We start from the raw sequence: 14241 nt of genomic DNA, 5'->3' as shown, positions 1-14241 counted from the left end.
CACATCCCCATTCCTGACAACCCACTAATGTATTTCCCAGAAGCCCTCATCAAGCTTTCTGATGACTCTAACCCCAGCTGATGTCATGGCTGCAATGTTCTAAGAGACCCTGAGCAGTAATTGCCAAGCCATACCAAAATCCTTCCATGGAAATGGTGAAAGATAATACACATTGTTATTTTAAGCCACTGTGTTTGAGGCAATATGTTATACAGTAATGGATAAGCAGGAGCTCTGGTAGTGTAGTGGTTAAGAGCTCGGCTGCTATCCAAAAGGTCAGCAGGCCAAAGCCACTAGCTGCTCCTTGGAAACCCTATGGGGCAGTTCTGCTCTGTCCTATAGGGTTGCTATGAGTTGGAACCGACTCAATGGCACCTAATAACAACTACAACAGTGGATAAGCACTCGGCTGCTAACCAAAATGTCAGTGGCTCAAACCTACCGGCGGCTTCATAGGAGAAAGATGTGGCAGTCTGCTCCCATAAAGATTAAAAAGCAAACAAACAAAGAAACCAAACCCATTGCTGTTGAGTTGATTCTGACTCATAGTGACCCTAGAGAACACAGTAGAACAGCCCCATAGGGTTTTCAAGGCTGTAGGTCTTTACAGAAGCAGGCTGCCACCACATCTTTCTCCCACAAAGCAGCTGGTAGGTTCGAACTGTCAACCCTTTGTTTAGCAGCCGACCTCTTAATCTCTGTGCCATAAATGTCCTCCCATAAAGATTATAGCCTTCGAAATCCTATGGGGCAGCTCTACTCTGTCCTATAGGGTTGGTATGACTTGACAGCAATGGGTTAATGGATAAGCATTATTGTTAAACAGGGTGTCTTTGAAAACTGTTCATTTTTTCCTAGAAGCACAAGCCTTTAGCATACAAGGTGAAAACATCTCAGAAATCTTTTACATCTTTTAAGAAGCCCAGATTTTTCATTCAGTAGATTCCCCCCTGTTTCATCACTTCTAATTTAATGTTTACTAAAGATCCTGCCTTTCTCTCTGAGATATTTGTACCAGTTGGATGTGGGTGTCTTCTCTATAGCTACAGTTTCATCTTCTCACCCTCTGAATAACCTTCCAACTTAACGTATTGTATTTCCTTTGTAAGGTCTTCTTTTGAAGGGGAAATTGGAAATAGCAATACAAAAATAACAACTAAGAGGGCATTTCATGCACCGAAAAGAAGTTGAATGCCTCTTCACTCATGCCAGCTGTGCTATGGCTCTTTTTTCACCCTAAAGCACAGGAAACCACAATCTAAGTAACCTTATACAAGCAACCCAAAGCATGATCTAAGTGGAATCACTCGAGAGAAAAAACAAACAAATAAACAAAAAGAGTACTAATTTCAAAATGATTCAGAACCTCTCTGCAGATGTTCTTGAATTTAAAGCCCAGATCTCTGATATATGTATCTAGCTAAATACTGTTCACATCCAGTTTTATTTGGGATCACTAAGTTATGCACAAAAAATATCATTTATATAACAGTTTTATTTTCTCCAATGAGCCCCCATGTCCATTAATGGTAGGAAAAGAACACAATCTAGTCATATTTTGGAAACCCTGGTGGCATAGTGATTAAGAGCTATGGCTGGTAACCAAAAGGTTGGCAGTTCAAATCCACCAGGTGCTCCTTGGAAGCCCTATGGGGCAGTTCTATTCTGTCCTATGGGGTCACCTTGAGTCAGAATCGACTAGATGGTAATGGGTTTGTTTTTTTTTTGTTGTTGTTCTTTTTTGGGGGGGAGGGGGGAGTTAGTCATATTTTAGGAGACTCAGTCTAATCCAGTAATTTTTACTCATCAGCTTCTAGAGTCAAGAGGTATTCCTTCCCTCCTCAGTCTCCTACACCTCTCCTCTCAGGCTTCTCTTCATTCCCTTCCTCCTAAGCCCAAGTCAGCTCCTTTGGCTCTCACAACAGCTGCCCAGGACAAGTCTCCTCTATCCTCAGTCCTCTTCTGGCACCTTGACACACTGTGTCATCCATCTCTCAGTGCAGGTAATGCCTAGTCCTAGCTCAGGTACCACAAAGCTCCCTGGCACTGGCCATCTCAATGAAAGTCATGCATTCTCCATCTCAAGGCACCTGCTGCAGGGTCAGCCCACAGCCTTTTGTTGTCCTTTCCCTCTTCCCCGCCAGCTCTCATTTTCAAATTACTTCAGCAGTTCACTTAAAATTCACAATTATTTCTGGATCCCACCCCCACCTAAACCGTGGTACTAGGGAGCCCTGGAGGAGAGAGAAGACTCAGAGCCTTTTATGCCTTGATGCTGGTTGCCATATCCTCTCCCTTTCCCACGCCCCAGTTACACAGGAATAAAATTCTACTCTTCTTGCTGCATCCCCATGCAAACTATCTTTATGCTCATGAGTGTGAGATAGTCTGAATTTAAAATATAATCGTTTCCAGGTCTATTGAGCAATTGACAGCCTTCAGTTTAGCAGAAAGATAAGGCAGGGTTAACAGTTTTACAAGGTTAATATTTTGCAATTTTGGTGTGCCATATGAATAAGTATTAACCTGCCACTTAAACAATAAGTAGGATGAAGGCTACCATACCAACAGCTGCTGCCCAGTCTATTCTGATTTATGGTGACCCCAGTCAGAGTAGAACTGTGCTCCGTAGGGTTTTCAATGTTTGCTTTTGTTTTTTTTTTTTCCTCAAAAGTATATGGCCAGGCTTTCTTCTGAGGTACTTCTAGGTGGATTTGAACCTCTAACTTTTTGGTTAGTAGCTGAGCACATTAACTGTGTGCACCAACCAGAGACTCCAAGGATGAAGCCAAAGGGTTCCATTTTAAGAGTAACAGGGGCACACAAAATAACTAACAGACATTGGTTGACCTACAAAAAGAGAATCCAGGACCGTCCTGATCAAACAAAATGCATGACCACCTTACTGAAGACCTACTTTGCCCCTGCCAGTGAGCCCAAAGCCATGCTTTGACTCATACTGTTCATGGAGGCCTCGATCTGAGAGGCAAACTTTTATGAAGAAAAAAACATACCTCTGGAGAGAACACCCGTATTTATAACTCCCTGTGTACTGCAGCTGCTACCTGTATTAGCAGGGCAAGAATTAATTTCAAGGGGGTACAAGAAGCTTATCTAGGTCTTCAAATCATAAACATAGGATGTGAGTCGGAAAGGGCAGACTTACCTCAAAATAAGCAGAACACTGGATGGAGTGAGAGCTTTTCACTTTTTGAATGATTTCTGCTGTTAGCTTTCAGGTAATGGGGGTTGTTCCACTTAATGTTGCTTTGGCCTTTGCCCACCTCTTTGGCTATGAATAACTTATCGTATCAATACAGTGGCACTCCCCTTAGGAGTTACCTGCGTTACCTGTGCAGGGGGACCCTGGCACTGGGCCGGTTCCAAGATCAGTGGAAGAAAAGGTACTTCCTGATATTCCCCTGGAGCACGGCTGAGATGGAGCCATGAATGTGGAGGAAACTCCTATATTATAGGTATGATACTATACTTTGCAAAGAACCCATTCCCGGAAAACTGAGATTTGGCTGGGCCCCTTCTAAATCTGAGTTCAAAACAAGTTTTATACATTTTAAAATACATAGAAAGTCTCCAAACTCAACTGTTTTTAAACAAAAGAGTTCATTATTCAGAGTTCTAGTTAGTCACAGAGCAGTCACTGAAAAATGGTGTGCCCTCAATCAAGAGTCACGGATTCTAGCCCTGACTTAGAAAGGAATGGTCAGTTCTCTTCTCTGGGCCTCAGATTCCTGCTCTGGAAAAGAAAAACAAAACCAAAACCAAACTCATTGCCATCGAGTCTATTCTGACTCATAGGGACCCTATAGGACAGAGTAGAACTGCCCCACAGGGTTTCCAAGGAGCAGCTGGTGAATTCGAACTACCGACCTTTTGGTTAGCAGTCAAGTCCTTAACCACTGCACTACCAGGACGCCTCAAAGGGATTCAAATTAATGGTGTTTAAAAATCCTTTGAACACTACTAGGCTATGATTCCCTGAAACAGTATTCAGTTGTTCAAACGAGTTATTTCCCTCTGTCCCTTCAGATGAGGATTACAGAATATCCCAGTTTCCCTTGAAATAAAATAGCTGTGCCTTTTCCAGCCTAAAACTTTTTTAAAAAAAATGAGTGATAAAGGTCTCCAAAATGAATATTCTATCGCCAGCTAGCTCTAATTTCATAATTTGCACTGTCACTGTTTCTTTCTGTCTTTTATGCTTGCTAGAGAAATTTAAACTATAAAGAAAACCTCTCAAATACATTTTGACCATTGCACTTCATAATTACATAATTTCAAAGTTCCTTTGTTCACTACGTTAGACTACATATTCAGGAAAATGTGAATAACATTCCCTATTAAATTAAAACTTGGAAGTAGAGACAGGCACCTTCTGTTTTCTGGAACAAATAACACTAAAGTTGAGTCAGTAATCAGGTTATAAGCATTTTAATAATTGTTTAGGCCAAGCCCATTTATAATGCTTTGTTATTCTATAAGGTTTTTTTTTTTAATCTGGTTTGCCATTTTAAGCACAACCTACTGCTAAACCCACTGCTGTGGACTTGATTTTGACTTATAGACACCCTATACAACAGAGTAGAACTGCCCTATGGGGTTTCCAAGGCTGTAAATCTTTATGGGAGCAGATTGCCATATCTTTCTCCAGCATTTGAAGCAAAGGAGGACAGGTATGCTAACGTGGTTCTGCAGGTTTTCCAATGACTACACAGTGTGGATGCCAAAAAAAAAAATGCAAAAGGTACAAATTGTTTGTGCTGTTGAATTATGTACAAATATATAGGTATAAAGTTATGTGTAGGTCACAAGACCTAAGGTCAACATACAAAAACCAGCTATGTTTTCTTTATATCAGTAACAAACTCATAGAAATGAAATTTAAAAAAATATATAATTTATAACAACGCTAAGGAACATAGAATACTAATGGGTAAATTTAACAAATGAAGTGCAAAATGTTTACATTGAAAACTACAAAACATTGCTGATAGAATTTAAAGAAACATAAATAATAAAAAGAGGTATAGGATGATCATGGTTTGGAATACACTATTGTATTCCAAATACAATATACATTCTCCCAAATTGATTTATAGATCAGATTCAATTCCGTTTCAATATTCCATCAAGATTCCTATACGGTGATTTACTGCTGATTCTAAAATTTATATAAAAAGCAAAAAGGATTTAGAATACTCAAACAATTTTGAGAAAGAAGAACAAAGTTGGAAAACTTGAACTATCTGATTTCAAGACTTCTTTAAAGCTACAAGAATCAATACAGTGTGGTACTGGCATAAGATAGATCAGTTGAACTGAGTAGATGCAGAAATAGATTCATACTTACATGATCAATCAATTCGCAATAAAGGGACCAATGAATGAGGAAAAGAAAGTACTTCCAACAAATTTTCTCCAACAATTGGGTAAATGCATGAAAATGACGTTAATTTCAACTCTTAACCTCACACAGTATACCAAAATTAATGTGAGATACATCATAATCTGAAATGTAAAAGCTAAAACCATGAAACTACTAGAAGAAAACATACAAGAATATCTATGATCCTGGGAGATAGCAAAAATTTTTTAGATATGACAAAAAGCAATAATCATTTAAAAAAAAAGACAAATTAGGCTTCCATACATTAAAAATGCCTGCTCATCAAAGTTAAGAAAACGCAGAGCTAAATCACAGATTGGATCTCTCTCTATATATACATATGATCTATCAAAGGATTTATATAAAGATATATAAAAACCTCTATAATCCTACAATTCAATGATAAAAAGAAACCAACTTTTTTAAAATGGACAAAAGATATGAACAAGGCTTCACAAAGAAAGATATACAAATGGCCAATAAGCACATTAAAAAGTACTCAACAACATTAGTCAACAGGGAAATGCAAATTAAGGTCATAATGAAATACCTTCATACACTCATTAAACCAAGCAAAACCATTGCCGCCAAGTCGATTCCAACTCATAGCGACCCTACAGGACAGAGAAGAACTGCCCCATAGAGTTTCCAAGGAGCACCTGGTGAATTCAAACTGCTGACCTTTTGGTTAGCAGCCGTAGCACTTAACCACTACGCCACCAGGGTTTCCATATGCCCATTAGAATGGCTACAATTTAAAAGATGGACAAAAACAAATGTTGGTGAGAATATGGAATTCTTCTATGTTGTTGTGGAGATGCAGGATAGTGCAGCCACTTTGAAAAAAACATGTTGGCAATTTCTTATACAGTTAAAAACACACCCAACTTATGATCCAACAATTCTGCTATTAGGTATTTACCAAGTAAATATGAGGTATGTCAACTAAAAACAAAGACTTGAACAAGGATGTTCATGGAAGCTTTACTCAAAATAGTACCAAACAATACAAAAGTCATAAAGAATAGTATGGATAAACAAGTTGTGGGATTTTTGTATAGTGGGATACTGCTATTTTTGTTGTTGTTAGGTGCCATCGAGTCAGTTTCAACTCATGACCCCAGTAGAACAATCTTTATGGGGTTTTCTAGGCTATAATCTTTATGGGGGCAGATCGCCAGGTTTTTCTGCCATAGGGTGGCTGGGTGGGTTGGAAGTACCAACCTTTCGGTTAGCAGCCCAGCATTTAACTATTCCACCACCAGGGAGGGCTCCAGGACTACCACTCAGTAATAAAAAACAAGGAACTACTTTGCTTTTTTTCCGTAAGAAATAGATACTTTTCAAAAAACATTATGCTGGTCCACAGAAACTATCCACGAAAGAATGCATACCGTGTGATTCCATTTACATGAAGTTTAGAATAGGCAAAACGAATCTATGGTGAAAAAAGAAAAAAAATCAGAAAAGTGGTTCCCCGGAGTAGATGGTTGGAATTGGCTAGGAAGGGGCCGGTGGGATTTTCCCATGATGGGAAAGTTATGGATGCTGACTGCGTGTGGTTACACAGGGGCACACCTTGTCAACGCACAGTGAGCAGTCACATTACTGCCTCTGCATTTTCACACATCATTAAACAAATGAGAAAATCATAAACCATGTCCTGTAAAAATTATTCAATCAGAATCTTTTCAGAAATGAGAATGACTACAATGATACAAAGGATGTAGGATTGTAAGGTTTTTTTCTTTCTTTCTTTCTTCTTATTTCTCTGTTTATTCATTCATGAATGATAATTGAGCACCTACTATGTGTCAGCTACTGTTCTGGGTGTTTTCTATGTATCCGCAAATAGAACAGATTTCTATCTCTGTGTTCAAGTTGCTGGGGGAAGTAGGGAGAAAGACAGAAAATAAGAAAAACCAGAATAAATAAGAAAATATGTTTTTTAAAAAAGTGAAAAGTACTATGAGAAAAAAAGAAAAACTCTTGAGCTTCCTGTGGCATTGTCAAGTCGTGCTCAAACTAACTGAGCAGTTCATTTTATTCCAGCTGCCTGACACCATTTCTTTTCAGCTATGGATATGCCTGTGTTTGGTGATTAGCGTGTTTGCCTTTATTAATTAACTGACCATGCATTAGACGCATTCCAGAAATAGGTGTGTCTATGTCTGCCGTGTGTGTGTGTGTGTGTGTGTGTAAAAGGGCTGCGTTACCATAGTTGCTTTATTCCTGAAGCTTTTGCAATATTTAGTCCTTGAATAAATATATATCAGGATGTCACCTGGGGTGGGTGAAAAGGTTGGCTTCAAGGACATTGTGCTCAGCGCTAATCACATTTTGTGTGCTACTGAGTCATAGTCACACTGAGTTATCAAGTCCAAGAGCAGCCTTTTTGTCTTCTGTATGGAAGACAAGCTGCTCAAATGTTACAGAATTCAGACGCCCAAGTCATTAAGATGTGGTTGTACGTAAAAGATGCAGGACTGATAATTCAAAACAGACAAGAAGAATGTGCTCCAGGAATAATTCTTCTTCGAGCTGTAATATCTGGCACGAAACATAAATAAAGCCCTATTTTTCTCCTTCAGTGCCCTGCCGTGAAGGAGTCACTGAGCCAGGTTGTTATCTGCCAGTAACAGCAAGTTGTCGGTAGGCCTTCAGCTCTGGAGAGACTCTTCCTGTGTTTTTTAACAAGACAAAGACTGAGAGCAAGGAGCCCTGGTGGCGCCACAGTTAAGTGCTCTGCTGCTAAGCCAAAGGTTGGTGGGAGATCTGCTTCTGTAAAGATTATAGCCAAGAAAATCCTACAGAACAGCTCTGCTCTGTCATACGGGGTCGCTATGAGTCAGAATCGACTCGATGGTACCTGTCAACCACAAGGCTGAGAGCATAAGAAATCCCCCAACGAAAAGCAATAGTAACGAGCAATCCAGGGCTTCTGTGACGAGACTGTTCATCATAGTATTTCTTGAGCTCCATGTTGTTTTCCTATAGCGGAAACCAACATAAAATGTTTTGAATGTTTGCTCGTTTGTTGTTGTTATAATCACGTATTCTGAAATTTTTTTTTTTTTTTTAATCAAGCTCCGAAGATGTATTAAGTGGACCTCCAGTCTTAAGTCTGTACTGTATGACAGGATTCCTCCAACTTGTTTACTTGCTGTCTACAGCTCTGTTTCCCTGCCTCATTACCTATGGATACATCGTTCTGCTCACACGGCATATCCTCTCTTCCCCCCATCCCACCCGCTGCAGGGCTACCCACATTTCTAGTTCCATCTCAAGCCTCTCTCCCCAGTGAAGCCTTCTCCAGCCTGCATAATCAGAAGTGACCTCTCCCTTCTCTTAGCTCACACAGCATGATCTTCTGTCCCACTTATTTGGTCTAGCAGTGTATGGGGTCATTTTCTGATTGCAATTATCACCCTTCGAAGCTCACAGCGAGGTGAGGGAGTAAGAATTGGTGGCCATATGCACAGAATCCCGTTTGAACCCAGGTTGCTTTCTCAAAATTGGATTGTAAATGTGTTACTTATAGCTTATAGCTGATAGCTCCCTGGCCAGCCCAGAACAGTTATCTAATCCATGCCGTGCCCGGGGTAGAGTATCAGCACCACCTTTCACGACACCGTTTCTCTGAGAAAATTACACTGTGTTAGAAAAATATAGTATATGATTTTCCTCTACTTCTACACTGTCAACACCAAGCTGATCAAAAATGTTTAGGTGATTAATACGTGTTTAAATCGTTGCTAATAATAAAATACTCTAAGTCCCGCAAGTTGGTCCATGGCTTCCCAGGAATCCACGGGACTCCTCCTTACCCTGTGGTTTCTGAGTCTCTACTCCACAGCTTCTGTGAAACCTTGCATGACGTTTGAATGCTGCATGGTTTCCACCAATTGAGCAAATGCCCGTCAGTCGTCGGGGGTTGGAGAATTCAGAGAGAAGAATTCAGAGTGGACGGCTGAAAATAGTGCCGCACAGCACCATCTTACCTCCACTTTCTAGATATTTCTAATAAAGGGCCTTGGGTTGGCTTTAAACCATTAAATAGAGTCAATTCATTGCTTCATTTTAACTGAATTATAAAAGGCCAAAAGTTTCAAATAGATAATGCTGTCGCATTGTTTAGCTTCTTCTCTCATACTGCTGGCCTACAAAAGCATTAATTAAAGAAAGTGATTAAAAATAAAACAGCGTGGGAAAAAAAAACAAAACAAAACCTGGTTTATGGATGAGTGGCTTTGATCTAAAATACAGTCAATGAAGTATGAAAACAGCAAACACTTTGAAACAAAAAAGATTACAAAACCTAAGTGAAAGCTCATTTTCTGTTTGTCTTTTCTTCTATCCCTTCTGAGTGACCCTAGCTTTTTCTTTAACAATCAAAGGAATAAGAAGCATCATCCCAGTTTGTGCAAACATGACTGAACCACGATCTTTTCTCTGAAAGCCGAGTTTTGTGGCAGGAAGTCGAACAATTGCTCTTACCTCTTAGTTCTCCCATATCCAGGGTTGTCCCCAGTTGTTCTAATAAAGCGACTCTCGCTGCATTCTTTTTGTGTTTCTTGCCATCATAATGTTGCTGGGCCATCAGAGGATTATTAAACCAGGCTGCACAGAGCCCACAGTATCTGTCTGAATCTCTTCTTTGATAGGGAGATGCGACCACAGGAGCAGCAGCGTCCACCCGAGGGGACTTAAGCGAGCTGATGGGTGTTGCTGTGAAGGAAAACAATCAGAGAGAACCAGGGGCCACATTAGTCCATTACTGAACGCATTCTCCTCAATGCCTAAAGCTGAAAGAGTCTCAGGTTCAATATCTAATGCTGAAAGGTCTCAAGTTCATTGTAGAGCTCAAGAATCCAGAAGAGCTCATTGACAGCAAGAACATTCTCTTTGCCCGCCTTCATCTCTGTAGTTGGGACAAAACTTCCTAATTGATTGAGATCAGAATTTGCATATCGTTATGCCGAAATCTGAGAAGCTCAAAAGACAAACCCTTATGAGGAAATAGGAGTTGATGTAATAAACTCTTGGGGGTAAGGGGGTGATCTATTCATCCAAATGAAGCCGATTCTTGAAGGAAACACTGAACAATCATGACTTAAAAAATTCTGAATGAGCGAACTGAACATTTGTGTGCTATAAATGGAAAGAACTAATAAACAAAGGATTTGCCTGTGTGCTCCAGGCAGATCTTTCAGGGACACAGATCACACCAGTTGAGGGAATGATGCTAATTTTATTGTCAGTTACTTGCGTTTATTGTGGTAGATTATTTTCAACCTATACCTGCTGAAATGGATGCTGAAGGTACAATATATATTTTTAAAAGTCCAAAAGAAAAACGCTACAGAGCAGATGTTGCTTATCTAAACTGAAAAGGCATCTATCACTATTTTGACATTGTAAGTCCAACTATTAATTTTACACGTTCAACTTTGTCCTTGCAGTTAATTCTGGCCCAGAAAAAAAAGAACCCAAGTGGAAGGAGTTTACTCACGGCAAGTATAAATAACTTTTGTATGCACTACAACATACAAATTGCTTTCATCCTTACAAAGACTGTGAGACTTGAATTACTGTCCTGTCTCTCAGATGATGGGTTTCAGGGTTGCCACGTCCTTTACTTAAGATGAGCTATCTAGTTATGGGGAAAAAAAAAAAACCAAAAAACTAAACCCATAGCCACTGGGTCGATTCTAACTCATAGTTATAGGAAAAGGAGGACTCAAAACCAAACCTCCCATTTCCAGGGCTGGCGTTCTTTCCAATACCTCCAAGGACTCATCTCGTACTTCCTAATAAGTGAAGACTTTTTTTTTCCTAGGCGTCATTCACTTTTGTACTTTCTACAAAGATTTAATTTAGTTGTGAAAAAAAAATTCTGACCCAAATGTTTTGAGAAGGAAGAGACATTTAAAAGCTCACATGGTTCATTAGTCAGAATACAGTAGAGTAGTACCTTCTGTTTGCTGCTTTGTCACGGAAAGGCAGAGTACAGCTGGCAAAACCATGAACATCAGAGCAGTTTCAAGAAAAAGCTGAGATCTGTGACCTCAATAAAAAGTTAAGAAGCCACATAATCATCTCCCTGACTTTTCAATAACCTTTACAATGAAATTCTGTTGTTTAGATTAAATAACTGATACAGAAATAAATACTTGCTAAATGACACTTTGGTTTAAAAAAAAAAAAAAAAAAGCCTGTATTATGGCAATATCTTGAGGAAGTCTTTTTCTTCCCTTTTCAGACATTTCCTCACACAGGGAAGACTTAGCTTAGATGATACTTACTGGTGTTATTTCTACAGGGACTGGGAGAAAGAATACCAAAAAAAAAAAACCAAACCAAACCCCGTGCTGTTGAGTCGATTCCAATTCATAGCGACCCTATAGGACAGAGTAGAACTGCCCCATAGAGTTTCCAAGGATTGCCTGGCGGATTCGAACTGCCAGTCCTTTGGTTAGCAGCCGTAGCGCTTAGCCATTACACCACCAGGATTTCCAGAATACATTTCTCAGAAGCCTCATTGTAGATTGGGCTGTATATCACTATCTGGAAGCAAAGCTCAAAGCTGAGCCACAGTACCTCAGCAGGCACCCAGCATCACTTTGCTCTGATTTAGAAATGCTAATACAAGCTACAAATATGCAGTTGACCTGTATGTGATAGAACTTCTATCCACTTTTCTTAAGGAAATTGGATCTTGCTTTCCAGATCTCCTGCATCCTTATCAATTTCCAAGGATTTATAGCTGCCTATTTTTTTTTTTTATTGTTTTTTGACGGCAACGGTAAACGTATCAAACGTTCGCAATCTGGATAAATGTTGACTCTGAAAGTGTAATTTACTTTTCTCTAAACTGAGCCCTAAAAAACATTTCAGAGTTGATTTTATCAATTGATACCTATATACCACATCCTGGCAGGAGGGATGTACAACAGAATATTCATCAAACAAGATAATCTTACTTGGCGCATAAGAAAGTGGTTTAACAAGAAATCTGTATCGTAGCTTCCCCTCCTGAATAACTCTGCTATCTTGTGTACAACTCCAAAAGTTTCATTTTTCTTTTACTCTGTTTCCAACTGTCTTCCCCAATCTCAACCCAGTTTATATCCCCTTAATGCCTGTAAAGACAAACAAAAGCTGTTGCATGAGATGAGTGGAAACAGCCTTGTATCAAAGCCAAAAGTCTAAATTGGGTTGGGTCCCATCGCTGCTAAGCTGTGTGACATTGTAGTTTCCACAAGGTTAAAATTCAGGATCACCATCCCTTTTACAACTAATTTTCTTTCCACTTAACCCATAGGAGAGGCATGGAACAAACTGCAGAACCTCTCTCCCTTTTATGGCTTTGACTGGAGACGAAATATGGAGGTTATTATGGCAGAAAGCGTTTCCAGGTTTTACTGCTAAATTTTGTGTGGGTACTTGGACCATCAAACCCATATTTCTTTGGCAAAATTGTATTATTCTAATAAAATTAATAAAAAGTGGAGTGACGATTATCATTTGGTGTAAAAACAGGCTTTTAACAAAGAACCTTAGTTGAAGTGTTGATAATTTTTAATTTTACGTTTTATGTTTTCACTCCAATTACAAAAATATTTGAGTAAATATTGACACTGTCTCTCCTATGTTTAACTTGAAACTGAGAGTTAATTTATATAAACTTGTGGTTTTCCATCTTGGGTGAACGTTAGACTCACCCAGGAACTTTAAGAGTCTCTGTGTCCATGCTGGCTGGGGTCAGGCCAATTATATCAGAATCTTCGACGTGAGAACCGAACGTCAGGATATTTTTAAAGTCTGTCCCCTCCCCCCACATCTCCATCCATGATTCCAAAGCACAGCCAATATAGACAATCAGTGATCTAAATATTGCCAAACTTTTGTTTGAAAATGCCTATAAAATGGAGACTTCTTAGATCTTCACATATAATAAAGTCATATGTTACATTCAACAGCAGTGGAACTAGTTTTTCCATAGGTAATAACCAAAATGTCATGTATTTATCCATGAGACAGATAAAAGTAACAATTACTTCTGTTTGTTTGTTTTTAACTTGCATTAATTTTCCCATTTCACCAAGACATATAAGTTTCTCAAAAAAGGTAGCTCATGGTATAAATTAATATTGGTAAAGCTAAATAGCAATTTTAAACCCTTTTTCCATTCAGAAATTCAGATACATACTGAGCTATTGAGATGTTCCACCACCTGTCTTTGGTTGAGACCCTCATTTGCTGCTCTGTGCCATCCCTTCCACATAACTGAACACCTATCCTTCAGATTCCCCTCAATCCCACAGTTTCTGTGAGGCCTCGAAAACCTAAGCAAGAAGTATTTCAGCCTCCTCGAAACTCGGCATTCATTTAGCATTTCTTATACAGTGCCTTGTACACTTAGTTGTCTCAATATGTGTGTGTGTGTAATGGAAATCAGATCATAAGCTTCTATTAGACACTCTTCTGTTTTCTCTAATAGTTGTCTACAATCCCTTATCTTCAATTCAGGAAATTCAAAGTCACCGGAAACTCATAAAGTTTCTTCATGATTCATTGGTCAGCAAAACCTGACCTGAATTGGCAAGTAGTTTTTATATATACTACTTAGTGTAAATATACATACATACCGAAACAGAATTATTAATATTTTGATCATGGAGTGCTGTCCCAGTTCCATGTAAATATAATATATGGCATTTGTGCCTTACTTGGTCTCTAAAATCCTGAAATTTCTAAATTTCAAAATGCATCAGGCCCCAAACGCTTTGAATAAAAGATCATGGATCTGTAGCCAGTTTAGCACAACTAAAATA

The 14241-nt window shown here is 39.1% G+C and overlaps 1 protein-coding gene across 1 annotated transcript in view; it reads right to left on the bottom strand.

Moving 5' to 3' along the window:
* Nucleotides 1-14241, bottom strand: part of ZMAT4 (zinc finger matrin-type 4) — a 290640-nt gene that overhangs the window by 77539 nt on the left and 198860 nt on the right. The window contains exon 4 of the mRNA XM_049865500.1: nt 9902-10132. Within this exon, the coding sequence (XP_049721457.1) occupies nt 9902-10132 (231 nt within the window). The remainder of the gene's footprint in view (nt 1-9901; nt 10133-14241) is intronic.

The sequence above is a fragment of the Elephas maximus genome, chromosome 22 (assembly GCF_024166365.1).
Source record: "Elephas maximus indicus isolate mEleMax1 chromosome 22, mEleMax1 primary haplotype, whole genome shotgun sequence".
In the NCBI taxonomy this organism is placed as follows: Eukaryota; Metazoa; Chordata; class Mammalia; order Proboscidea; family Elephantidae; genus Elephas; species Elephas maximus.
Note: the sequence above shows the minus strand (reverse complement) of the source record. Positions and strands in the feature narration are given on the sequence as shown.